At 44.5% G+C, this 26,208-nt stretch overlaps 2 protein-coding genes, 3 long non-coding RNA genes and 1 pseudogene across 5 annotated transcripts; 4 read left to right on the forward strand and 2 right to left on the reverse strand.

Annotated features, from left to right (window-relative positions):
• The first annotated feature begins 5,993 nt into the window (after positions 1 to 5,993).
• On the forward strand, positions 5,994 to 6,606 carry LOC148978569 (uncharacterized; annotated as a pseudogene).
• A 144-nt stretch (positions 6,607 to 6,750) lies between these two features.
• LOC148978570 (uncharacterized) lies at positions 6,751 to 11,012 on the forward strand. Its single transcript, XM_089132820.1, has 2 exons — positions 6,751 to 7,864; positions 7,919 to 11,012. The coding sequence occupies exons 1-2, from the start codon at positions 6,753 to 6,755 to the stop codon at positions 10,848 to 10,850; spliced, it is 4,044 nt and encodes a 1,347-aa protein (XP_088988946.1). The 5' UTR covers positions 6,751 to 6,752; the 3' UTR covers positions 10,851 to 11,012.
• Positions 11,000 to 23,598, forward strand: LOC148978571 (uncharacterized). Its single transcript, XM_089132821.1, is given in 5 exon segments — positions 11,000 to 12,133; positions 12,203 to 12,798; positions 21,368 to 21,514; positions 21,809 to 23,050; positions 23,052 to 23,598. Coding segments are annotated over 5 exon segments (3,666 nt in total).
• On the reverse strand, positions 14,047 to 16,238 carry LOC148978572 (uncharacterized). Its single transcript, XR_016168868.1, has 6 exons — positions 16,037 to 16,238; positions 15,505 to 15,559; positions 14,921 to 15,044; positions 14,579 to 14,618; positions 14,391 to 14,451; positions 14,047 to 14,288 (listed from the first exon to the last, which is right to left on the reverse strand). It is a non-coding gene; the product is annotated as an uncharacterized LOC148978572 (long non-coding RNA).
• Positions 19,296 to 20,621, reverse strand: LOC120492849 (uncharacterized). Its single transcript, XR_005625605.2, has 2 exons — positions 20,243 to 20,621; positions 19,296 to 19,362 (listed from the first exon to the last, which is right to left on the reverse strand). It is a non-coding gene; the product is annotated as an uncharacterized LOC120492849 (long non-coding RNA).
• Positions 23,599 to 24,469: 871 nt separating the features above from the next.
• On the forward strand, positions 24,470 to 25,796 carry LOC120487511 (uncharacterized). Its single transcript, XR_016168867.1, has 6 exons — positions 24,470 to 24,640; positions 25,103 to 25,157; positions 25,260 to 25,311; positions 25,422 to 25,465; positions 25,593 to 25,653; positions 25,756 to 25,796. It is a non-coding gene; the product is annotated as an uncharacterized LOC120487511 (long non-coding RNA).
• Positions 25,797 to 26,208: the final 412 nt, after the last annotated feature.

The following is a 26,208-nucleotide window of genomic DNA, read 5'->3' on the forward strand; positions in this document are numbered from 1 at the left end:
GCCGGCTTAAACAACCTGAGCCTTGGAGGAGGGAGATCAGCCATCTGCTGTGTTGCTGGCTTTGACCTCCACTTACAACAGTCGAGACATGCTATTTGGTGCTTCTTAATTGCCTCCCTGCCTCTCAGAATCCACACTCGCCTGCGGAGCTCAGCAAACACTCGCACAGGTCCTGGATGGTGAAGTCGAGTGTCATAGTCCTTGATCAGTAGCTGAGTGTAAGGATGATGAGAGTCAAGTACAATAGGGTGCACGGTAGCTGGGTCAAGGGCTTCCACTCTCCTCAGTCGTCCTCCGACTCTGATGAGTTGGTTTTCAGAGTCAAATGCAGGAGAGAGACATAGTAACCGACTGTTGGAGCGAACTGGCTTGTTGGATTTCAGCAGCTGGAAATCCTCAGGGAAACTCTCTAACTGTATCTTTCTCAGGGCAACAGTCTCTGCATCTCTGTAGGTATCTGCTGAAGGAGTTTTATCCTGGGCAGCCGCCCCATGCAGCTCTTGTGTAACTGTGTCCACCAAATCCTTCCAGTGGTTGTATTTCCTTTCATTGGTCAACAGCACAGCGTTAGTGATCCCACAGAAGATTCCTCCTTTAAGTTCAGCCGCATCTTCAGAGTTCGGAAAGAGTGAGGTGAGCTGAGAGGGCCACTTCTCCTGTGGTTGCAGTAGGAACTTCGGACCTTGAAGCCATCTGTTGGGGCCGATAAAGTCTTGCAGTCTCTTGCCCCGAGTCAGGTCATCAGCAGGGTTTCCTTCAGAATTTATGTATCGCCATTCTGTCCGGTCAGTCAACTCCTGAATCTCCGCTACCCGGGTGCCCACGAAGACTTTGTACCTACAGGACTCAGAAAGGAGCCAGTGGAGGACAATAGTAGAGTCAGTCCAATAGGTGACCGTGTCCCACTTTAGAGTGAGCTCAGTAGTAAGCAACTTCGCCAACTGCGCACCCATCAAGGCGGCACAGAGCTCGAGCCTCTGTATTGACTGACGCTTTCGTGGGGCCACTTTAGACCGGGCTAGAAGAAAGGCAAGATGGAGTTCCCCCTGACGACCTTCTGAACGCAGATAAGCCACAGCCCCATATGCCTTCTCAGAGGCATCAGTGAAAACGTAAATCTCCCGACGGGCTGCACGTAGTCCCAAAGGGAAGTACTTGCCACTCATAGGTATCTGGAGGGTCATCCCGACGCAGGTCATGCCATAAAAAACGTAGGAGTGGTCTATCCTCAGGCAGTAGCAGGACCTGATGGAACATCCCACGTATATCCCCACTTATGGCCACACTGTGTTCCCTGAACCGCAGGAGGACACCCAGAAGAGAAGGGCTCAAGACTGGACCCGGTACTAAGGAGTTATTAAGGTTTAGCCCCTCATACTCGAAAGAACAGTTGAACACTAAGCGGTTCTTCTCATTGTGAGTGACCATATGGTGCGGGATATACCACTTCTCTCCAGTGGCCTCTTCTCCATCATTCTGCAGTTTGACGGCAGCACCAGTCAACTCCAGCTTCTTTATCTCGGACTTATACACCTCCGCCTTCTCTGGTGACCGAACAAGCCGACGCTCCATGCCTCTGAGACTAGGCATGACTGCTTCCTTAGGAGCACAGAACAAGGGAAAGTCCTTCTTGCGCAATAAAGGTGTCGCATAGCGGAGGATGCCATTAACCTCAACCCGAGTCGTCTTAGTCTCCAGAAGACGGATAGCTTCTTGGTCCTCCTTGGATCGGGTGACCTGCTTCTCACAGCGGTAAGGTAAAACATCGATCTGCCACAGCCTTTCCACATCCTTTTTCAGCTCTAGTTCAGCAGGGGTGAGGGATACGAAGAAGCACTGTTGCGGTGAAAGCTGATCGTTCAAGAATCTTGCTGGTCCCTGCAAGGTCCATCCGAGCCTGGTCTGAACAGCTGCAGGTCCTCCAGATGGGCCCAGACGAACAGGTGATATGGGAGTAATGAGGTGCGTATTATCAGCTCAAATCAGTAATAGTGGGCGTACTCCATCGAAGGACTGCAGTGGAAGGTTCTTCAGGTGCTGATACTTCTCCAGGACACTCAGAGGGTAAGAATGGTCTGCTAGACCAAGGCACTCGGCAGTGAAGGCAGCTGAGATTCTAAATATTTTCTGTGGCTGAGTTACTGGAGAAATATGGAAAGAGACTACGGCACCATTGACGGTCTGAACCTCCTGGCGGATAGTACGCAGGGCTAAACTCTCCATGGGACCGTGAATTCCGAGTTTGGTGACTGCAGGGGATAGAAGAATCGTCCTCTCTGAACCATCATCCAGGACGGCATAAGTATGCAGGGTCTTGTCTTTATGACGGAGCAGAACCCTGACAACCTTGAGGAGAACTTTCCTACATCCGGTAGGTATATCCAGACACAGGGTTTCAGTCGCTGAATTAACCAGACAAGATCCTTCAGTCACTGGTTTGGAGTTCACCTCATGGAGAATTTGCAGGTGTCTGCCTTTACAGATACTACATGGCTTTTTGAGGTTACACTTAGCCGCTGGGTGTGCACGCCTACAGCGCCAACAACGGTGATTCGTCTGGATCCAATCTGTGATCTGCTGTTTGTTGAAGGACTTGAAGGTATCACACTGACTGAGGTAATGATCATTCCTTTCACATTATGGACAGAAAGCTTTGGGCTGTGCTTTGGTGATCCCTGAACTGGCTAATGGAATCTGAGCTGGTTCGATAGGTAATTTTGCAGGGGTCTCGTCCGATCCATGGAGTACATTAGCTGAACGTCCGGCAGGGTTTGTCGTTCTCCCCCGGTCCGTCTTCTGCTCTACCCTCCGCCGGCGGTCCGAAGTTTGACTCTCACTGCTCTGACACCATGCTTCATACTGTAACCATTCAGAGAAGTCTAGGAGGTTATACACTGCACCAGGACAACGAAACATGTGTCTTCTGAACTCTGACCTCATTTCAGGAGGTAGTTTACTCAGCAGCCTCTCCACATGCGAACCACATCTCAATTCTGACTGACCTTCATGACCCAAAGTCTCCAACACACCGACAAGGGATCTGATTTGTAAGGCAAACTTGTCAAAGGCTGCTGTATCACCTCATCGTTTGTCAGGAGCGTCCATCACCTTGGCTATCCTTCTGAGTGTTAGCTTGTAAGGTTGTCCGAACCTCTCAGTCAGAGCTGCCATAGTATCACTGTACGGAAACGGTGAGTTAAGATAGGAGTCAGCTACCAGGCGTGCTTCATCTAATCCCAAATGATCCATCAATATTTGATAGCGGAAGAGCTCAGTCGCATCATGAGGTAAAAGGTTTTCCAGAGCCAGCTTTAGTCTGGTGAACTCACTAGGATCTCCTGTGATGAAGTCTGGAATGGTCGGTGTAGGCCCACGGTAGGTCGTCTCTCTCTCATCTGGATGCAAAGCTCTGGGCATGGGTGTCAGACACTTAGGTCTCCTTGGCTGATAACTTTCATGAGGTGGAGGCAGGTAAGCAGTCCTAGCAGGCTCAAACCTCTGTTCTGGATACCTTGGATCATGAGTGTGGGTACTCTACTCATTGAGTGGTGGAGGTAATCTGCGAGAAGTCGGTGGGAGAGCTTTATCTGGATAACTGGCAGGAGGGAAGTCATAATAATTAGGGGGCTTAACTGATGGTGTGACTTCTGGTTTGGAGGGCAATCCAGTTTGTATATGATCTCTCATAACTTGAATCTCACTAAGCATCTTACCTAGGAAATCTACCATCACATGATCCCTTAATGGCTCCTCAGCATTTCTCTCTGGATGGTTAGGCAGAAAAGAGCCATCTCTATAGTCGGGGTTGAGAATGAGCTGTAATCCCCTCTAAAGGCAGATGGATCTGAGTTCACCGGTGCAGCAACTGTGCTGGCCAAACGCATTGACTGCTGGTTGGTAGATATGTAAGGAAGTGGTGTTGGAAGAGATTCAGAGCGCAATATGGGTTGCGAAGGCCTGTGTGCTGAGTCATAGACGGCTTGTGGAGATAACTGAACCTCAGTCTGTTCCCAAGGTGGATGATATGGTGAAACTTGAGGTTGGATAGAGGACATGGGAGCTCTCACCTGATGTCTTCCATAGAAATACTCTCTGTTATAAGCAGCCGGCGACCACTCGTCCACCACGTTCCAGGAATGCTGACTTACAGGACTAGAAGCTTTGTCAGAGGGGGAGGGAGAAATCATGGCAGCATCTAATGGATTTCCACTTTCTGGCTCCTCTGCGACTTAAGACATCATTGGCTGTCTGATCGGTCTACGTCGCGCAGCTGTGAGATCATAGTCATCGAGATAGGCAGGAGTGCGAACATGGCGTTGACGTCTGCCACCATCTGCATTTACCCCATCTGGTTGCATATTAGAACTGATAGATCCACTTTATCCAAGAGCAATGGCTGATATCCGGCTCGAAGGACCAAATTTGTTAAGTAGTTAAACCAGGATTATTCATAGGTGGTTCTAATTTATCTAGCCTTCCTCTTGGTGTGTCGATCAAAACACAGGGATCTATCAGGACAGTCTGATTCAATCAAAGGGGTTTATTGAACGTTGGTCTGTGTGAGGTATCTGTGTGGTTCTACAATAAAACATAAATAAAGAAATAATCAGTATAACATGACTTAACTGTTATATCCACATAATCACACTATACATCAAATTTAATTCTACTCACAGTGTTCATTCTGACTAACTAACGGCCAAATACCAGATTGTCATAGGAATAAATTATATGATTAACAAGGGTTGTCTGCTGATCAAAACGGGTACTCACAATCAGGGATAGACGCACACTATAACACACAAATAACGGTTCTTTCTCCCGGTCCCGTGCAAGTCTCTCTCTCTTGCGCTTCATTCGGCTCCGTCAGGGCAATGATTGACAGGTACACTAAACCCCGCCTTTCCAACAGTAATTAATTTTAGAGCCCTTTTTCTGCCACATTTCAGTATTTTACAGGGAACATTCTCTTGTGTGTGGTGATCTGATCTTCATCCCTGGTTGGTCTCCAGTGGACGGATTTCCAGTGGACCGGCGTAACCAGCGCTGGCTGTGGGTGAGTCTCGGATCCTCCTGTCTCTGTCCATTGGTGCGGCACGCAACAAGACATCAGCAATCTGGTAAATTCCACAAAGAGGGGTCACTCACGCTGCGACACAAGGCAATTTCGGAACGTCCTCACAAACCGGGGCCTAAAGAGGGGCCATCCCGAAAGGAAGGTTCTGGGGGGACACCCTTTTTGCAGTGTCGTAAGCAGGTGACATCCTCGGAATTGCCAGGTCGTGTTAAAAGTCGAAGTTGTTTGAGCGGGCGCACCGTGGTAGACGCACAGGAAAGGCCCGCAGACACCTCAGTTAAGTGTCTGGAGCGACGGGAGAATTTCCCTCACCATTGGCTCCAGCCAGGAGTGATTTCGGGTCACCCCAGGCAAGCTGAAATAAGGTAAAGAAAAACAGATCATTCACTTAGCATAGGCCACAAGAATATTAGATATTCTCCCTTGTCATCAAAGTGCTACCCATCCGTGCCTCAGAAAACACACATAGCCGGCACAAGCCCTCTTAGTCCCCGTAACACTTTCTAAACTGTTATCCTTCTCTGTATTCACAGACCCGTTAGTCCAAGTGCCTAACCTTTAAGTTCTCTTACCTTGCTGTTTTTCTTCTGCTCTCTCTGTTCTGTGTGAACTGTGCCTTTCAGGTCACCCAGAGACACAGCCTACAGAGACACCCCAGGAAAGCTAAATAACAGACCGACAGACGAGCCGTCAGTGGCAGCAGTGACCCACTGGCTCCGGCACTGTCAAATCTTTATTTAGGCCCCGCGCTGACCTAAACAATTTGTCTCTCTCTCACCGTCTAACTGTCTCCATCAGTTAGCCAAAATTCCCGTAAACGGCATCGTCCGTACCAAAGGGATAGCGCCTAAATTGTGAACAAACTTGCATTTGGTCTTTGTGTGTGTTGTGCTCCTCTCGCCTACAGTAAGCCAGTATGTCCCAGTCTCCCCACCCGGCAGCCCACTGGGACAGCCTCGAGACATGGCTGACCGTCATGACCGCCGCGTTGCTGCCCAAGGAGGACAGCGACGCTGAGCCCCGGAGCCAGGAACAGCTGGACGCCGAACTGGACACGCTGATGAGGCAGGACCCGACGCAGAGCTACAGCCACAAAGAATGGGCCCGAATCGTGGGAAAGCTGGCCCATACGCTAGTCGCACAAGCCCGCCTTCACGAGAGAACTGCCACCGACCTGGAACAGGAGACGGCAACTCTACGGCTCCAAGCGGAGGAGGCCCGGCGCAACCAAGCAGAAACCCAGAGTCGTCTAGACCAGCTACTACGCGACGAGGAGGAAAAGGACCCAGACCTGCAAAATGAAGTGCAAAGACTCCAAGAGGCCCTGGAACACCTCCGTCTGGACACCGACCAAAAGGACTTAAATGAAAGGAAAGCCAGAGAGACACTCACCGAAAAACTGGAACGTGGTGACGCTCTCCTTACCAGAGCCAAGGCTGAATTGAAAGACAGAGACGCTAAAGCTAAGGCCTGTGAAAAACACTTGAAAACAGCTCAAGCTGAAATTGATAAACTTTCCCAACAACTAGGTCTCTATAAAGACGAGCTTGACGCCGTCCACCAAGAACTAAAACACTCCTATAAACTGCAGAGTGACCGAGTCAGGGAAACACACACTACAAAGTTTTCCCTGACCAGTCGACCCGCACACTTCAGTCAAGACTCCAGAACTGTGATGGAGGATGGACGTCCACCGTCTCAGACATCTGCGGACAGCCTGCCAGGGTCCCCGCCCTCTGGGAAAGGGGGGGCCTCACCGTCAATCCCTGACACTCACCGCGGCATGGGCTTCAAAGAACTTGACAAGTTGGCAAGAAACATTCCTACCTTCACACCAAACCCTGCAGGAGGCCACGATGTTCATGCCTACCTGAAGGACATTGACTTTCATTTGAACACTGTTCGCCATGTCACCCCGTGGGACAGGTTGTATCTGGTCAGAATTACGTCCAGTCGGGACGTACGCAGCTTCCTGGATCGTCAACCAGACGCTGTCAAAACGGATTACCAGCAACTGCAACAAGCTTTCATCCGGGAATTCTCTGATCCAGAAACTGATCAAGGACTAATCACCGCGATGAACCTCAAGCAGGGACGACTGGAAACTCCGCAGGCCTATTATGCTCGCCTCAGGCAAGCCTACTTCGGTGCACGGAACGAGCCTGGAATGGAAGAGGACTTTAACTTCCGAACTTTGTTCCTCCAAAATCTGCATCCCACTGTGAGCCATCACTTAGGGGTCCTGGCATGCCCTCAAACCATGACAACCCAACAACTGCGAGATTTGGCCCACAAAGTTTTTGTCAAACAGAAAATGGTTTCTGAAAAGACTGTTAGAACTCCCTCTATCTGCCCCATCACTGATCACCACTCAGAGCTGGCACTAGAGGGCGCCCAACAGCACCACACTAACAGACTGTTTAACAACGACTCCAGAACGTTTCAGGCCAGCAGAGGGCAACGCAACCGTGAGGGTGCACGCCCCAAGCAGCAAAGCCGACGCCCTGAGTCCTTTGGCAACCCACGGCCTCCCCACAACCAAAGGGGTGGAGCCACCTGGGAAGCCAGCCAACAGTCAAGAACCAGCCGAGCTCCAGCAGCAAGAACGCCTAGCCCAGAGCAGCGGCAACAGAAAACTCCACGGCAGGCCCCAAGCAAGTCCAAGTCCAAATCCGAGCCTGCCACAAAGACAAACAGTAAGTCTACGTCAGAGACTGCAGAGATCCTGAAAGTTCTGAAAGAGCTTCTTCACAAGAAAACTGACAAAGAGGACAAGCCAGATTCCTCGTGACTAAGGGTGAGGACTAAAAACCTTTCTGACAGCCCTCCTATTGAATTAAGCTCCCCCAACACTGCTCTCCTGACACAGACCGCTGAACCAGCTGTCACAGCACCAAGTGACAGCGATACTCACTCCTTGCTGTTGCCCACCACACATCCCGAAGTGGACAACGCAAACCCCCGCACCTGCGAACAAACCTCTGAGATACCTGAAAGTGCTGTTTTGGTTGTGTGTCTCCACAGCGAATCACAAGACACTGACCCTAACTGTTTATCGATCACCACACAAACCCCATCGCCAAAACTCCTGGGGAACCTGATCGAAAAAGGACTAGCACGCAAGCTGTATCTCTCCATCACGCTGGAAAATAAAGTGAAGCTTGAAGCCCTGGTCGACACGGGATCGGACCTCACTCTGATTTCAGCTGAACTCTTTGAAAGACTCAGATTTGAAGCTAACAAGCAAAACAGAACATTAAATTCTCAGAACTGTGGGTTGAATGTGCAGTCTTACAGCCAAACTAACATCCGGCTTGAACAGATAGCTCCCATCCATCTGACCATCGGTCCCATGAGTCTCATCCATCCTGTGTACATTTCACCTATGGACACATATCCTCTCCTCGTCGGCAAAGATCTTTTAGATCGCTTTGAGCCCTTAATGGACTTCAAACAACTGAAAATTTGGGCTCAAGTGCGAGAACCTCTCCCCTGTCAGCCACCCAGGTCAACTGAGCCAGACTGTCAGGTCACCAAGGTCACGGGAACTTTCGCCGACAGCCACCGAGACACAGACTCAACACTGGAGCGAGATTCAAGTTCACTCCTCTGCACTTTCCAACTCACCAAAGACTCTGAGCCCTTCTGCCCCAAGGTCAACACTGACCTGCAGCTGAATGGTATACCCACAACAGACATTGTGCTCGCGCTATGGGCAGACAACTCTGCCATTAGCCTGTCAATTTTCACTGAACTAATTAAAGTCACACCTGATCTTCCTTCTGCAAGCAAGCGCACACGCTTCCCTTTGAACTCATGTCCATCAAACATGGTGACTGCAAAAGGTATCTGTGCTTTGAACTTGAACTGGAATAACAGGTGCCTCACTCATTACTTCCTGGTCCTGCCGGACCCGCCTCACAACGTATACATTGGAGCAGACATCCTGATTCGCCTCCAAGCACATGTGGACATTATCAACGAGGTATTGTGGGCCCCATTGATTTTACAGCCAGCTGTTGTTCCCACACACACTGACAACCTCATGTCAGGCCAGACCATCCCAGAGGTCTGCACCTTGATCAGTGAACAGGACACTGTAGTACCTGCTTACACCAAAGGGGTCGCTGTTCGACTCAACATTCGACGTGGCCAAACCCTAAACCACACATTGGGTTTCTTTCAACAGTCACCTGAATGCATTGAACTTGGACTAACACTGGAAGCCACGCCCCTCACTGAAGTGTCATCGCGTGCGGTCTACATCCTGTTCAACAATTGCATCGCAGTGGACATCACAATCCCAAAAGCCTATCGGCTGGGATGGCTAGTGAGCCATGATTTCCCTGACTTTGAATTGACTTTACCATTTATCGGGCCCCTCCCGATCGCCATGGTGCCCGACGGGTACACAGGCGACACACTGCGCACAGCCCCCTTCAAGATCATCTCCATTGCCTCAGTCATGCCAATGGACAAAGATCAAGTATGCAGAACGGAACTGACGGAGGACCGACACCTCGCTGTCTACACAGTCTCCAAACAGCCTGCCTGCGAGACTGATGAAACCTCTGCACCTACGCTCGTCAACTCAACGGGTGACTCAGTTACTGAAGAGCCCTATCCAGAATTTGAATCTCAAGTTCAACAAATCCTATCCGACGCTGATGCAATCCAGGACGATGCAGATCGACAAAGACTCAGACAAGTCCTTTACAAATTCAAAGCGTCATTTGCCAAAGACTCTTTAGACTGTGGTCTCACCCACCTTCACACCGTGCGCATCCCAACGCACCCTCAAGCGTCCCCGTCCTATATGAAACAATATAAAATTCCAATTGCATCACACGAACCGGTGCAAGAGATTATTCACTCCATGCTTGAGAAAGGTATAATTCGTCCATGCAACAGCACCTATTCTGCTCCCATCTGGCCGGTTATCAAACCGAACGGCAAGTGGCGACCAACGATCGACTACAGGAAACTGAACCAACAGGTGCCTCTGTCACGATGGCCCATGACCCAGCTGGAGCAAGAAATACCCCAGATCAGAGGAGCCACCATCTTCTCTACGCTCGACGTGGCCTCTGGATTCTGGACCATCCCAGTACATCCAGACGACCAGCACAAGCTTGCTTTCACTTTTGGCAACAGACAATTCACTTTCACCAGGTGTCCATTCGGCTATGCTAACTCACCTGCTGAGTTCAACATCTTCCTGAACAAAGCATGCCCCGATGCAAGAATGAGAGGAAATCTCATCTATGTGGACGACGTGCTGATGAAAAGTACCACAGTAGCCGATCACCTGAAAGAAATAGACTATGTTTTGAACCAGTTAACAACTGCAGGTGCCAAGATCGCCCTCCACAAAGGACAATGGTGTCGGACCAAGGTCAACTACGTGGGACTACTGATCAGGGCACAAGGCATCGAACCACAGACAAGTCGCATACAAGCTGTTCAAAACATCAAACCCCCCACCAACGTCTCTGAACTTCGAAGTTTCCTGGGGGTGTGCAATTACTCACGGCAGTTCATAGAGAACTATTCAGACATTGCTAAGCCTTTAACTGCCCTGCTGAAAAAAGACTGCCCATTTGTCTGGACAACCGTCCAGGACAATGCCATGAAAGAGTTGAAACGTCACCTTGTACAGCTCCATGCCTGGCCTACCCTGACCCACACAGAGAATTCTACTTGGAAGCTGGATTCTCCCAACACTGTCTCAGCGCTGGTCTGTACCAACGACATGACCAAGACAAAAGGGTAGTTGCGTATGCCAGCAAGACACTTCTTCCACCAGAGACTAAATTCTCAGACTGTGAAAAGGCGTTGCTTTGCACCGTGTGGGCCATACAAAGATTCTCCAACTACATTGGAGCTCAGAAAGTTATCGTAGAGACTTGTCATCAGCCTGTCATGTTCCTCAACAGCCAACGCATCCGTGATGGTGTGGTCACAAACTCCTGCATCGCCACGTGGTTAATGGCCCTCCAGGGTTGCAATGTTGAAGCAAGATATGCACAAAACCACAAGTCAGCCCTCGGCAACGGCCTGGCGGCCTGCCAAAACTGCTCCGATAATGTCCCACCTGCAACAGCCCATGTGGAAGAAGCACAACAACAGACCTGTCACAGGTACTTTGAGGAAAATGCGTGCCAAGGTATGCCAACAGCCTACGTCGACGGATGCTCCTACAACCAAGAGGGCGCTCGTCAAGCAGGTGCTGGTGTGTTATGGGTAAATGATCTGCCTTGCCCACCGCAACACTTCAAGCTGGGACCCCAGTCATCACAATATACTGAAGTGGCAGCCATTCTCATAACTCTGCAAATAGCCTCGGCCCACAACATCAGAGAACTCCTGATCTGCACAGACTCGAACTATGCCAGACTAAGTTTCACATGCCACCTTCCAAGCTGGAAACAAAATGGCTTTAAGACCTCAAACGGCAAGCCTGTCACACACCAAAATTTGTTTCAAGCATGTGATAACCTGACTAGACAACACGACATGATTGTCTACTGGAAAAAGGTGAAAGGTCACTCCAAGCAACCAGGCCTCGACAAGGACCTGAACGACCGAACCGATGGCCTCGCCAAGGCTGGCGCACTGCACGGTACTCCATGGGCACCTTCTGCCCAACCACAAACCTTCAACGTGGCAGTGCTAACCCGCAGCAAACGAACTTTCCCTGCCGCACTGCCCACCTCGCAGCCTCTCACCCTGATTCCGCAGATGTCAAACAACGACATAGCGGACATGCAAAACTCTGACACCGCATTAAAGACTTTTCTGCACCACCTCTCAGACCCCACCAACCACCCACTCACATTGGCCGACCTCGCGGCCGACCCTTGTCTAAAGCGCCTGCACGACATCAAGCACATGCTGCGTGTAATAGACAACATCTTGTGGTATAAGCCTGATGACACCTCAATGCCACGGCTTGTCGTCCCACAGTCTTTAAGGGGGGTGATGCTGATGTTTGCCCACGACGCACCATGTGCCGGACACCACGGCGTCAGAGCCACTTATAAAACACTGAAACAAGTGGCATATTGGCCATGAATGCAAAAACACGTGGCGGAATACATCAAAGAATGTCTGATTTGCTGCCAGTTTCAACCTGCAAATCCACACCACAGAGCTCCGCTGCAACGCAGGAAAGTCACATTCCCGTGGTCAGACCTGCAAATCGACTGGGTAGGGCCTCTACCCCGATCAACAAGAGGCAACAAGTACTTTCTCACAGTCGTGTGCCAGTTCACAAAATGGGTAGAGTGCCTCCCAGCACCCAACGACACCGCCCAGACCACGGCATACCTCCTGATGAACCACATATTCTCAAGGTTCGGATTGCCAATGAGTGTCAACTCAGACAGAGGTACTCACTTCACAGCTGAGATAATGCAGCAGATATGGAAACTCTTGGGTGTCCACGTTCAACTGCACATTAGCCACCAGCCCAGTTCATCAGGCCAAGTTGAACGGTCAAATCGGACTGTGGTCAGTATGCTGAAAAAGTATGTGGCCGCAAACCAGAAAGACTGGGACATGAAACTCCCGCTGGTGCTAATGGCTCTCAGAGCTACTCCGCAAGACTCAACCCAAGTGTCTCCCTTCGAACTAATGACTGGACAACAGATGACACTGCCCCTGCACCTGTTGTACCAGCCAGGGGACTCAAGTCTCGTCACAGCCTGCACCACTCACCAGTAGGCACTGCATGAAAAGTGGGATTTTCGTCCCCGTAAACTGTCGGAAATCTCCCTAATTTTCGGCAGTTAACGACAATTTACAGACTGTGAACGCCGCGTTCCACTGTGCCACATATTGACGGAAACGAACCATGACGTATGCATGGAGCGCTCGCGGAGGTGTGAATGGCCCTAATTAGCATATGAATAGCAGCACTGCGCGCGCCTTGCCAGAGAATGGCTTGAATTTCCTCACTCAGTATTGGTTGAAATTCACTACATTTAAACAAGATAATCACTCGTGATTGGTTGGCAGATCTGTTATTATTGGTCAGCTTACATAAAATTATAATAATAATTATTTATTTATATATATTCATATGATATGCTATTATGTTGTATATTCATGTCATTGTTATCCTATGGACTAAACTATTATTACCATCAAGGACATGAATTTATTGAGGAAAGGAACATATGCCAGATACTGTTTATTCAAAGAAATAGCTTTATTAGAACAAACACACAATGTACAAAGCATAGGAGAACATCTTCAAAGCACAGAAAACATGTCCTCCACCCTCTGGAAACATGGGATAACATACATACAGCACTACAGTTATACAAATAAATCAATAATATATTGCATCTTTATTCAAAAATAAATTGCCCTGAATGGCATCAGAATTGGGCACCAGATATATCAAACACAATGTACAGTGGAGGCAGAATTGTGAACAAATAATAAGGATGTAATTTATAGGGATAGTTCAGTTTGAAATTAATTTTTGATATGTTTTAGCTTACCTCAAGGGCATCCAAGATGTAGGTGTCTTTGTTTCCACAATATTTTCAATTTTGATATTTTTAGGTCAAACCGTTCTTGTCGGTCAGTCATATAATGGAGGTCTATGGTCACCACCTCAAAGAGCATGCACAGAGTAGTCCAAATTAAACATGATTTAATGACTCATAAATTAAGTACACATTGATGGCCTAAGACACGAAACGAGCGATTTGTGAGAGAAAACAAACAGTTTATATATATATATATATATATATATATATACATACACACACTGTTCATTTTCTCACACAAACCGCTCGTTTCGTATCTTAAGCCATCAATGTGTACTTACAGTTACGAGTCATTAATTCATGTTTAATCTGGATTTCTCTGTGCATGCTCTTTTAAGAGATCCCCATAGATTTCCATTATATGACTGACAGACAAGAATGGTTTGACGTAAAAATATAAAAATTTAAACTACTGTGGAAACAAAGACACCTACATCTTGGATGCCCTTGAGGTAAGTTAAAACATATCAAAAATTAATTTTAAAGTGAACTATCCCTTTAAAACTCTTAATTCAAGTCCTGTAGGCTCATCGGGGCGTAGTGAATCCTCCACCTCCAAGTCTTTGCGACGCGTGCTTGAGGTGCTCACACACGTTCACCTTGATGTACATACACCTCAGTGGCTATGGAAGCAAATTTCATGATCCCTTCTGCAAAGTTGAAAAAGACCAATGATTTAGATGTATGCAAAGACAATCTGCCCCAAGTCCCCACATTTGTAAGCAAAAATATGTTTCCTTTGCATCCACTACCTGGTTTCCTTCAGGCGATGGCGGATGTCGACCAGTAGTTTCAGGACATTTTTCTGGAACACTGAAATAAACAAACACATTTGGTGAGGTTTGCAATGCTCTAATTAGAATAGCAAAGTTTGCTAGCTCACAAGAGAGAAGGTGTCTATTAAAAGTGTCTTCTCCACTGCCAATAGATCAATACTTACCAGTCTCAGTCACTGCATCTCCCAGTCTCAGTCACTGCATCTACACCACAAAAAATGTGTTATACAAGTTATTATCAAATGATGAAACTGAACATATTTATAAGATGATAAATAATAAATCTGCAATATTGTAACAATTAGAGATATATCTATAAAACTTGGTGAACTGCAAAGTACTTTGATGAAAATTGCGGCCTTAATTGTAAAAAAATTCTTAATTACTTGATTTCTTGTTCAAAGCAATGTGTACACTGTGTAACAGGCATCCAGGGTCATATGACCACCACCTGAATAGCAAAATAATCCTAAATGAGCTTAATGTGAACGCAGCCGACAACTCACCGTGCCTGTCATGTGCTGAGATCACTGCGCTGTACTCTTTTATCATGTCTGGACCTGGGCGGGGGACTGGGGGCATCACTACGGGATCGGTCTTCATGGATTTATTAGTTCCATATGGTTATACCTGAAATTAAAATAATTTTGTAATTATAATACGTTTCCTGTTGTGTTAGTATATGTGCACTGGAAGCCTCAGCACACAAACAAATTCCTTATGTGTGCAAGCACACTAGATAATAAAGCTCTTTCTGATTCAGATTCAAAGTAATAGCAGTGATTTGAAGACTGTGTGCCTCGCACGTGCCGTGACCCATCATGTCTGGACCTGAAGGTGTGCCTCGAACAATCTCTGTGCAGGACCTGATGGTGAATCGAACACTGGACCTAGTAACATTTAAACTTGGCCAAACATTTATGAATATAACATGCCATGTTCCAGTTCTTTTTGGCGTTTTCACCACTGTCTTACTCTCAAAGTCATCCATAAACACAGACGTTAATACCAAATTAGTTTAGTTTTACTGTTTATTTGACTGGGGCCTGATCAAAAGAAAAGAGGATGAGATCACAACACGTAACGTTACCTTGTTTAGGTGTTTTTTCTCCTATCAGGGAAGGGCACCTCACTCCTTACAGCACCTGAGAGACAAAACAAATGCGTTAACAAACATCACAAACAGATGGAGTTAAAGATTTCACTCCATCACACAACAGCGTTGCAGTTTTACAAACAAGGATAGCCTACACTAGAGCATACAAGCACATTACGAACTTTGAGTTTGTATGATCCTGGCACATATAATTTCTGACGATATTCAGAGTAGCACGCATTGGGAAAAGCCCGTTGAACACCCAATACGAGTTAGTTTGATTACTAGCAAAGAATGGTAGCTACCTAGCAGCCAGATAACAACGTGCAAAATACAATTTAGTGTCAAGAATTAAGAGCAGCAAGCTAACGCAAAACAAAAAAACTGTGCCGTTAAGGTTAACGCCCTTGAACATTCGCGGCAGTAATCACAGCAGGTTTGTGAAGTTTAAGACAATAACGCTAAACTACCAAACACTAGCATAAGTAGACATGGACATAGAATTCACTAGATTGGACGAACTTACCTTCAATTTAGAGGAGATGGGTTCACCAGTGATCATGACGGCGATGTAGGCTGAATATCTGTGCCGTTATTTTCTGCTTGAAAAACCAACCATGTGAAAAACACGCTGAATCGCGCCGCTCGCGCCACATGGCTCGCATGTTGCCTCGGCCTATCAGAGTGGCTGGCTTTACAGGTTGGGTTATGATGATATGTTGCCTCAGCCAATCAGAGTGACGTTCACTGAATTTCGACTGTGGTTGAAATCAAAGCTCTTGATAGAGTTGTCCGACCTCGGCTGTCCATGACTTTTCTGTTGCTGTTAGTTCTTTTTAAATTAGGAATAAGGTGGATAGACCTAATATAGGCTACCATGAAATGAAAAATACAAATACAGGGTGTGCATAAATAAATAACTTGATTAGGCTACTTAAAATAAATAAACCAGTAAAAAAAAAAACCCCAAAAAAACCATCTGGTTATAACTGTGAATTAACATCCAAAGATGTTATCATATAATTTGAAAACTGCTTCTGTAAATGTTATGATGAATCCTATAATTTTATTAGGTAAATTTCATATTCATAAGAGTAAAATGAATAATTCTAAACCTTGTTTGAAGTTTATTTTTTATTTTTTTTGGTCTGATTTTCAGTTGTATATTGAGTCTCTCTATCGATAAAAAATGTAGTGATACAATTGTATTTACTAAAGAATATTGAAGCTAATTGAAAAGTGAATTAATGTGTATGCTTTTTTCTTTTTTTAAGTAGTACAAATTACTGGTTTCTAGCTTTCTCTTAAATCATTATATTATACATAATAGATAGTCCTTTTCCCCTTTTTATTTTTTTATTTTTTCAATTCTGTCCTATTTTTATTTTTTCTTATTCATTTATAGTGAAATTATTATTTGTTGATTGTTATCTTTTTGGATATCATGCTATTGTTGTGCATTATGTGTAATGTAAAAAAAAAAAACACTGTGAGCCTGATCTGTTTCTACCAGAGATTGTCCTAGAATGAGGTATATCTTTCAGAAAAATGTTACCTGGGGTGAAACTCCCCTACCCTTATTTGCATGTGTATAGCTCACAGCATTTTCATTATGTCAAAGCCTCCTCTAGATTTAGGAAAAGGGGGGTCATGGGGGGACAACTGGCAAGCAAGGCCTACGTCAATTTCCGGCAATTCACGGCAGTTTTGGGTGTTGCCTGTAAATTGCCGTGTGCAGTCGTAAACCTGAACTTCCACGACAATCTACAGTGCCGCTTACTGACGAAAATCCCACTTTTCATGCAGTGAGGGTTGTAACGGTATACCGGTATGACGGTTTATCGCGATATTGACATGTACGATTATCATATCGTGCACATTTGCTTATCCGCGGTAAAAAAAAAAAAAAAAAAAAAAAAAAAACAGAATTCACCTACACTGCCGCATGCAACTTCTTTCAGCTTGACTGCTTACTCCATATCCGTACAGCGCTGAAAATGTCAGAGACAGAGGCTGCGAATCTCTATCTCCCGCCAAGTATGGGAATATTTTGTAACTTATATCCGAAAAACGATCGTGATGTTGTCCTTGAAGATGGATATCCAGTTTGCAAGATATGTGGACGAAGAGTGGCTGCAAAAGGAGTAAACACGTCGAATAGGTTCTCCCATATTTAGGAACACCATCCCTCCGTGAAGATAAAGGTTATTCATAACTTTTATAACTTAAGGCCATATTATTTCTGTCATGCTGAGGGAATCCCGGTCTGTCAAAAAGACGCACACATGCGTCTTTTTGCGTTACAAAACAGATGCCACGTAAAATGTGCGATTTAAAAAGATAGATGGATAAATAAAGCAAAATATAGCTATGCAGTAGCCTAAATCAAATCGCGATGTGCGTGTCTGTGAATATACAACGCAAAAAGACTGGTGTGCAAGCCCCTTCTATATTCAGCGTGTCTCTGAATGAGCAGCGCCGTTTCGTCTAGTAGATCTAGTACACACTCAAGTACGCATGACGCTCATGGTTTTTAAAGCTGTCTCAGCCACTACGAAGACGTGAACACATGAACATATCTAGACAGAGAACACTTAATGTGCACTTTATAATTATTTTTTTTTAAAGAATAATCATCAAATACACTGACTGAAACTCATAGGTGTTCAGTAGGTGTTAACGCGGGGTTAAATGTAACACGGACCGTTTACACAGTTCGTCAGGATCAAGCAGGCTGTCTTTCCGCTATTTTTCTCTTGCTGCCAGAAGACGGTCTCCCGCGAATTTGCGGAAAGTTTTGATTATATTTCGTGAAGATACTGGACAAAGAGTGTTTTGACACCATGAAAGTAATTTTTTTCATCATAGGTTTTTTTCGGTTTCTGAGTTGGGTGTATACGTTTCCAAATCTAACTTTATATTGCCTTAATCACCGTCTTGTTGGCTCAAACATACCACCGTTTTGAAACATGTCAGCAATTCCTAGCGACTGTTAGCTAGGTTTAAAATATGTAATACACAGCGGGGTTAATTCTAACAGAGTGGTACAACTAAGCCTCCAAGTGTAGCCTACAATGATAATCAAATGAAAACGGAGCCACACAACTTTTCAGGTTTGAGTATACATTTAACTTTGTTAGACGTTCACAAACAATGTTGGGATTTAAAATGTTTAAAATTTAGTGTTCTATGAATGATAACTTGTTTATTTATTAAAAATATGGCCTGTTATTAATGCAATAAACCCTTTAAATTTTTATTTTAAGCTAATTTGTATTATCATTACTGTTATTAATAATAATAATAATAATTGTACATCATGCAGCTGCCACACACAAATCTAATTTAATTGCAATTACAATATTTATAATTTTATTTATTATTATTTATTGCAAAACTATGCAGCCCTTTTCTATGTCTCTATCCATGATATTGATCCATAATAGAAGGATGATTGGATGAGGGATATGTATGGATATCTGTCTATACAGATGCACAAACAATACTCAGGGCCGGCGCTAGCCATTTGGGTGCCCTAAGCACAAATGCTTGGTGGTGCCCCCTTAACACCCCATCCCCACCCCCACCACCCACTCACCCAAGGAATAACAACCATTCAGAATTTCTTAGTTAGGTTCTCTTTACTTCCAAAATAACTGCTGCAAATAAATACATTTACATTAACAATGGCACCAAATATGCAAAGAAATAAATAATAAAAAGGTTAAAATTATAAATACCAAAAACCACCACAATTACTAAAAACACATTTTTGGAACTGGCTACAACTGCTGGTTGATGGTTCTTCCTCCTGGCCTTGAGTTGCTCCTTGCATGTATTTTAGCATTGACCCTGCATTCAGAAATACAAGACAAAATATTCACGGATTGTACTAAATCAATAACCATCGTATACAAAAATATTGCACACATTAGTCTTTTATATAATATAGGCCTATGTGTCACTGGAACATTTAAAATTCACAACTCTATTCTACCTTTAAAAGAGGTCTGATGAGGCACAGTATAATAATTCTGTACATAATTTGTAGGGCTGGGAAAAGATGAATCGCGATTAATCGCATCCAAAATAAAAGTTTGTGTCTACATTAATGATATAGGCCTATGTGTGTGTACTGTGTATAATTATTTTGTATATGTATTTAAGAAATATTTGTTATTTATATATAAAATATTTTAATTTATATATATATATATAATATAAATTATCTATTAATATATACAGTATATACATGCAAATATTTCTTAAATATATATATGTGTGTATATTATATATACAAAATAATTATACACAGTACTCATGTAGAAACTTTTATTTTGGATGTGATTACGCTTTTCCCAGCCCTAATAATTTGACAACTCCATATAAAAAATATACAAACAGTGAGATTGTGTTTTTTTTTTTTAATTGCAGTTTCACCAATAGATGTCGCCCTTGGGCCTTTGACCGCATTATCCGATAGAACAACAACGAAAAAACATATCTAAGCGATCTTCCTTTTCTTCTCAAACAAACTAACTGCATCTTAAACAGCCCAAGTAAAAAAAAAAAAACCCAGGGAGAAACCCCCGGACCCCCGTTAAAATAAAAAATTCTACATGCAGGGCAAAGCCCTGGATCATTTGCACAACTAGCGACGCCCCTCTGGACATGCATACACGAAGCAAGGGTGCCTACAAAACTAACACTTTTATTTAAAACATTGTCTTACCTGCAAACAAGTATCATCCCACTGTCTCTTCTTTTTCCTTTTTTCCGCCCCCGACTCTTTAGAGACCATGTCTGATGTCGATCAGGTGTCTGCCAAATTTGACACTGATTGAGGAACAGACCACTGCGAGGTGGGGAAGGGGGGGCACCAGAGGGAGAGTGGCACAGGAGATTCACCTTTTTCTCCACTAATTTGGTCTAGGCCTATATTACTTTTGTATTGCTTTTGTATATTAACATGCTTTAGACATATTGTATTTGTTATTTATACTAGTAGCCTATTGTGATGATTTTTCACCACCCAGATTTTTTGGTGCCCCCCCAAGCACTTGGTGCCCTACGCGCAGTGCGTGATGTGCGTGTGCGGAGCGCCGGCCCTGACAATACTAAACTATACAAATAAAATAGTACTGAATTATGTGTGTTACACACAAGTGTTACAACTAACCCCTCTCTCTGTTACAATTAACCCCGCATATGGGGTAAGTTGTAACATTTGCACTTCTGTCACTTTCAGTCCAACTGTACGAAAATGGTAGGTCCTAGAAAAAAACTTTAAGTGTTCATTTGTAGCAGAGATGTGCATGTTGCTTGTGTAAAAAAAAAGTATTAATCTAACCTAATTATTTTTTAATTAATTGAGCCAAAAGCAAAAAGTGTTAGGTTGTGCCCCGCTCTCCCCTACAACCTGGGAAAAAAAAGTTTGGTTTAGCTTATGATTAAAATATATTACTATTTTGTATAGTTTTTTTGTCCATGTTTTAATTTATTAAACTTCTCTTGTGTAGACAAACTAAAGTTGTTACATTTTATCTGATTGCATTCTCAAAAATACATTTTGTATTCAATCACAGAATCCAGATCAGTTATTTCAGACAACCCAGAATTTCTGAGGAAATAAATATACATTTCATAAAGACTCTATTGAAAAAACCTTTGTTACAATAAACCATGTTCAACCAAAAACATTATATGTTTTTATTCATTTAAGGGCCATTGTAGCTGATGCTGATTATAATAATGATAGTTTTAATATCGTATACCGTGAAACCGTGAAACCGTGAAACCGTGATATTTTCTGAGACGATTATCATACCGTGAAAATCTCATACCGTTGCAACCCTAGTCACCAGTACCTCGAAGAGCTGCACCGGCATCTGAAATCAACCTTTGCCTTCGCTCAGCAACAGCTTCAAAAGAGCGCAGAGGGTCAGAAAGCGTACTACGACCGGAAAGCGTCACACCAGGAACTGGCTGTGGGTGACAGGGTCTGGTACTATAGCTTCGCACAGCCACAAAACACAGCCTCCAACCGGCTGTCAAAAAAATTCCTGCCACGCTGGACAGGACCTCACGAAATTGTTGACAAACTTTCACCAGTAGCGTACCGCATCCAACTAAGCCGGGGACAGAAAGACCCTGTGCTCAAATGGGTCCACCGCAACCAAATTAAGAGACATTCGGCTGCTGGCAGGGAGAGGCGGGGAGGGGCCAATGCAAACTAACTTGTTTCTCATCCTAAGAACGGAAGACTGTCCTGCAAAACCATGGACAACTCCCGCTGACACACTGCCTCTCTCTCTCTCTCTCCCTCTCTTTCACCCCTCTCCTCTGTTACTGCTACTAGGATGCTGCTGTGGTTTATCATCCTGTGCCTTCAAGCGATCAGAGGGCAACCGCCACCCGACGTCATCTCACCAGGCCCGGCGTCAGGCATCGTGCTGAGGGAGCAACCAGGTCTCTTGATCACCAACTGTCGGACCCACACCCAGAAAGTGTACGTCCGACTAGATCCCCGAAATGTCTACAGAGCACACTACCCCCGCACAGTAATCCAGTACAGCTGGACTGGTGCCCGCTGGACAGAAGACTCCCTCTCCCACGCCGATGCTGACATCCGGCACATGCTGAACCAACTTGAAAAGATGACCGTCACCCAAGCCGAATTAAGCGGACACAATCGCCGCCCCAAACGTTTCCTGGGAGCCCTGCTCGGAGCCGCAGCTGCCGTGGGAACCCTGTTTAACATTGGTATGTCCAGCGTCAACGCAGTCAACCTAGCCACTGTAAGACGACACGTGGCCGAGATTCAAACAGAGATCCCACAGTTAAGAGAACAGCTCACCACGCAGAGCGCTTCCCTGCAGACCATCGGAAAGACTTTAAGAGGAACTGTGGTAATTCTCAACACCCACAGCGTCCTCCTGAACCAGACTGTGAACTCCATGAAGCAGCTGTTCAATGACTTTCAAACTGACTTTGCCCAAACGCAGCTTGTCACCGCCCTCATGACAGACATGCTGCGGGAGGTGAGCTCCTCCATCGACAGCCTAGCTATGGGCCACATTCCACCCTATCTCATACCTTTGAGCCTGGTCCAAAATGTGCTGGCTTCCGCCATCACCACGCCAGCCGACCCGCTCCAAGTCCACCTGGCCTACTCTCTGGGCAGCGCCATCCCACTCTACGTCGACCCCGAGCAGAGGGAAGTGGGATTCCTCTTGAACCTGCCCATCATAGAGTCAAGCCGAATCTACAGACTTAAGGACATTGTCAATGTGGGGTTTTGGAAAGGTAACACGCACATCAAGGTTCGCACCCCCGATGTGGTAGCGTACCATGACAGCGATCCACAACTGTACCTGGCCCCAAACCTGCACATGTGCACCTTGACCAAAGACATTCATTATCTCTGCCCAAGAAAACCCTTCCTCAGAGACAACACTGATGGAATCTGTGGATTGCAACCCATGTCCAGTGACAACCGGTGCCCTGCTGAGGCCAGACCTCGCATGCAAGTCGGCGAGACGAGCAGAAATCATCGGTGACCGCTGGCTCGTAAACACCCCGGTTCTCACTGCTACTCTCACCTATGACCAACATGACACTGCCACTCGGGTCAGCCTGCTCAACCAGAGCATGTGGATTCAAGTACCTAAAGGTGCCATCCTCCACGTCGATGATCTGGCATTGTATCATCTCCCGAGCAGTGAATATGAATCCGAACTGGAAATCCCCTCCTTCTTCAAGGACCACAACTTCACCCTGGGTCCAGAACTGGGAATTGAGACAGGGGGGTCACAGTTAATTGACATTGCTCCTCTTGACTCTGCTCTGCAAGCTTTGTCTCGACAACCACCTTTGACTACCTCACCTCACTGCATGAAAAGTGGGATTTTCGTCAGTAAGCGGCACTGTAGATTGTCGTGGAAGTTCAGGTTTACGACTGCACACGGCAATTTACAGGTAACACTCAAAACTGCTGTGAATTGCCGGAAATTGACGTGGGCCTTGCTTGGCAGTTGTCCCCCCATTGCCCCCCCTTCTCCTAAATCTAGAGGAGGCTTTGACATGTAAATGAAAATGCTGTGAGCTATACACATGCAAATAAGGGTAGGGGAGTTTCACCCCAGGTAACATTTTTCTGAAAGGTATACTTCATTCTAAGACAAGATCAGGCTCAGTATAACCTAATTGCTGTGTTTTTTTTTTGTTTTTTGTTTTTTTAACATTGCACATAATGCACAACAATTACAACAATAACATGACATCCAAAAAGATAACAATCAACAAATAATAATTTCACAATAAATAAGAAACAAATAAAAATAGGACAGAATTGAACAAATGAAATAAAAACAGGAAAGGGACTATCTCTATTGTGTATAATATTATGATTTAAGAGAAAGTTAGAAACCAGTAATTTGTACTATTTAAAGAAAGAAAATTAGCTTCAATTAGCTTCAATATTCTTTAGCAAATACAATTGTATCACTACATTTTTATCGATACATTTGAGAGACAGAATATACTGAAAACTAAAAATTAGACCAAAAAAAAAAAAAAAAACTTCAAACAAGGTTTAGAATTATTCATTTTACTCTTATAAATATGAAATTTTCCTAATAAAATTATAAGATTCATCATAACATTTACGGAAGCAGTTTTCAAAATATATGATAACATCTTTGATGTTAATTCACAGTTATAAACAGATGTTTTTTGTTTTTGTTTTTTACAATTTTTTTGACTGGTTTATTTAATTTAAGTAACCTAATAAAGTTATTTATTTATGCATATATGTATTTTTACATTTCATGGTAGCCTATTTAGGTATATCCACCTTATTCCTAATTTAAAATGAACTAACAGCAGCAGAAAAGTCAAAGGACAGCCGACGACAGCCTTTCAACCTGAGTCGAAAACCAGTGAACGTAACTCTGATTGGCTGAGGCAGCATATCGTCATAATCCAACCTGTAACGTCAGCCACTCTGATTGGCTGAGGCAACGTGCCAGGCATGTGGCGTGTTTTTTTAAGCAGAAAGTAACTACACAGATATTCAGCCTGCTTCGCCGTCATGATCGCTGGGGAACCCATCTTTTCCTCTAAATTGAAGGTAAGTTCGTCCAGCTTAGTGAATTCTATGTCCATGTCTACTTATAGTTTTTGGTAGTTTAGCGTTTTTGTCTTAAACTTCACAAATCGGCTGTGATTACTGCCGCGAATGTCCAAGGGTGTTAACCTAACGGAACAGTTTTTTGTTTTGCGTTAGCTTGCTGCTCTTAATTCTTTTTTTGTTTCATTTCAATTTGAACAAATTTGGGACACTAAACTGTACGTTGGGTTGCACGTTGTTATCTGGCTGCAAGTTAGCTACCATTCTTTGATAGTAATCAAACTAACTCATTTACTCTGAATATCGTCAGAAATTATGAAAAAATAATAAGTGCCAGGGTCCTAAAACAAAGCGCGTAATGTGCTTGTATGCTCTAGTGTAGGCTATCCTTGTTTGTAAAATTGCATCACTTTGTGTGATGAGTGAAATCTTCAGATGTTTGTGATTTGTTTTGTCTCTCAGGGGCTGTTAGGAGTGAGGTGTCCTTCGCTGATGGGAGAAAAAACACCTAAATAAGGTAACGTTACGTGTTGTGATCTCATCCTCTTTTCTTTTGAACAGACCCCAGTCAAATAAAAAGTAAAACTAAACTAATTTGGATTACTGTCTGTGTTTATAGATGACTTTGAGCGTGAGACCGTGGTGAAAACGCCAAAGAGAACTGGAACATGGCATGTTATATTCAGTTATAAATGTTTGACCAAGTTTTTAAATATCTTATAAATCTGTTCAGTTTCATCATTTGATAATAACTTTTAAAACACATTTTTTTGTGGTATAGATGCAGTGACTGAGACTGGGAGATGCAGTGACTGAAACCTGGTGGTAAGTGTTGATCTATTGGCAGTGGAGAAGACACTTTTAATAGACACCTTCTCTCTTGTGAGCTAGCAAACTTTGTTATTCTAATTAGAGCATTGTAAACATCACCAAATGTGTTCGTTTATTTCAGTGTTCCAGAAAAAGGTCCTGAAACTACTGGTCGACATCCGCCATCGCCTGAAGGAAACCAGGTAGTGGATGCAGAAGAAACATATTTTTGCTTACAAATGTGGGGACTTGGGGCAGATTGCCTTTGCATACATCTAAATCATTTGTCTTTTTCAACTTTGCAGAAGGGGTCATGAAATTCGGTTCCACAGCCACTGAGGTGTATGTACATCAAGGTGAACCTCAAGCACGCGTCGCAAAGACTTAAATTCACTTCGCCCTGATGAGCCAAGCCTACAGGACTTGAATTAAGAGTTTTAAAGGGATAGTTCACTTTGAAATTATTTTTTGAAATGTTTTGGCTTACGTCAAGGGCATCAGTCAGTCATATAATGGAAGTCTATGGGGATCTCTTAAAAGAGCATGCACAGAGAAGTACAAATTAAACATGATTTAATGAATCATAACTGTAAGTACACCTTGATGGCTTAAGATACGAGACGAGCGGTTTGTGTGAGAAAATGAACAGTGTGTGTGTGTGTATATATATATATATGATCTGCGCATGCGGTGGAAACCGCCAGAAGCGATCTTGCACTGGTACGTCACTCATTGTTTACACAGATTTCGGAAGTTTT

Source organism: Pimephales promelas, chromosome 6 (genome assembly GCF_988280905.1).
Source record: "Pimephales promelas chromosome 6, fPimPro1.hap1.1, whole genome shotgun sequence".
Taxonomy (NCBI): domain Eukaryota; kingdom Metazoa; phylum Chordata; class Actinopteri; order Cypriniformes; family Leuciscidae; genus Pimephales; species Pimephales promelas.

Coding starts and splice junctions, on each gene's coding strand:
- LOC148978570 (XM_089132820.1), top strand. CDS start 6,753: ATGGAGGATGGACGTCCACCGTCTCAGACATCTGCGGACAGCCTGCCA. Junction 7,865..7,918: donor GAGGACAAGCCAGATTCCTC/GTGACTAAGGGT, acceptor TATTGAATTAAG/CTCCCCCAACACTGCTCTCC.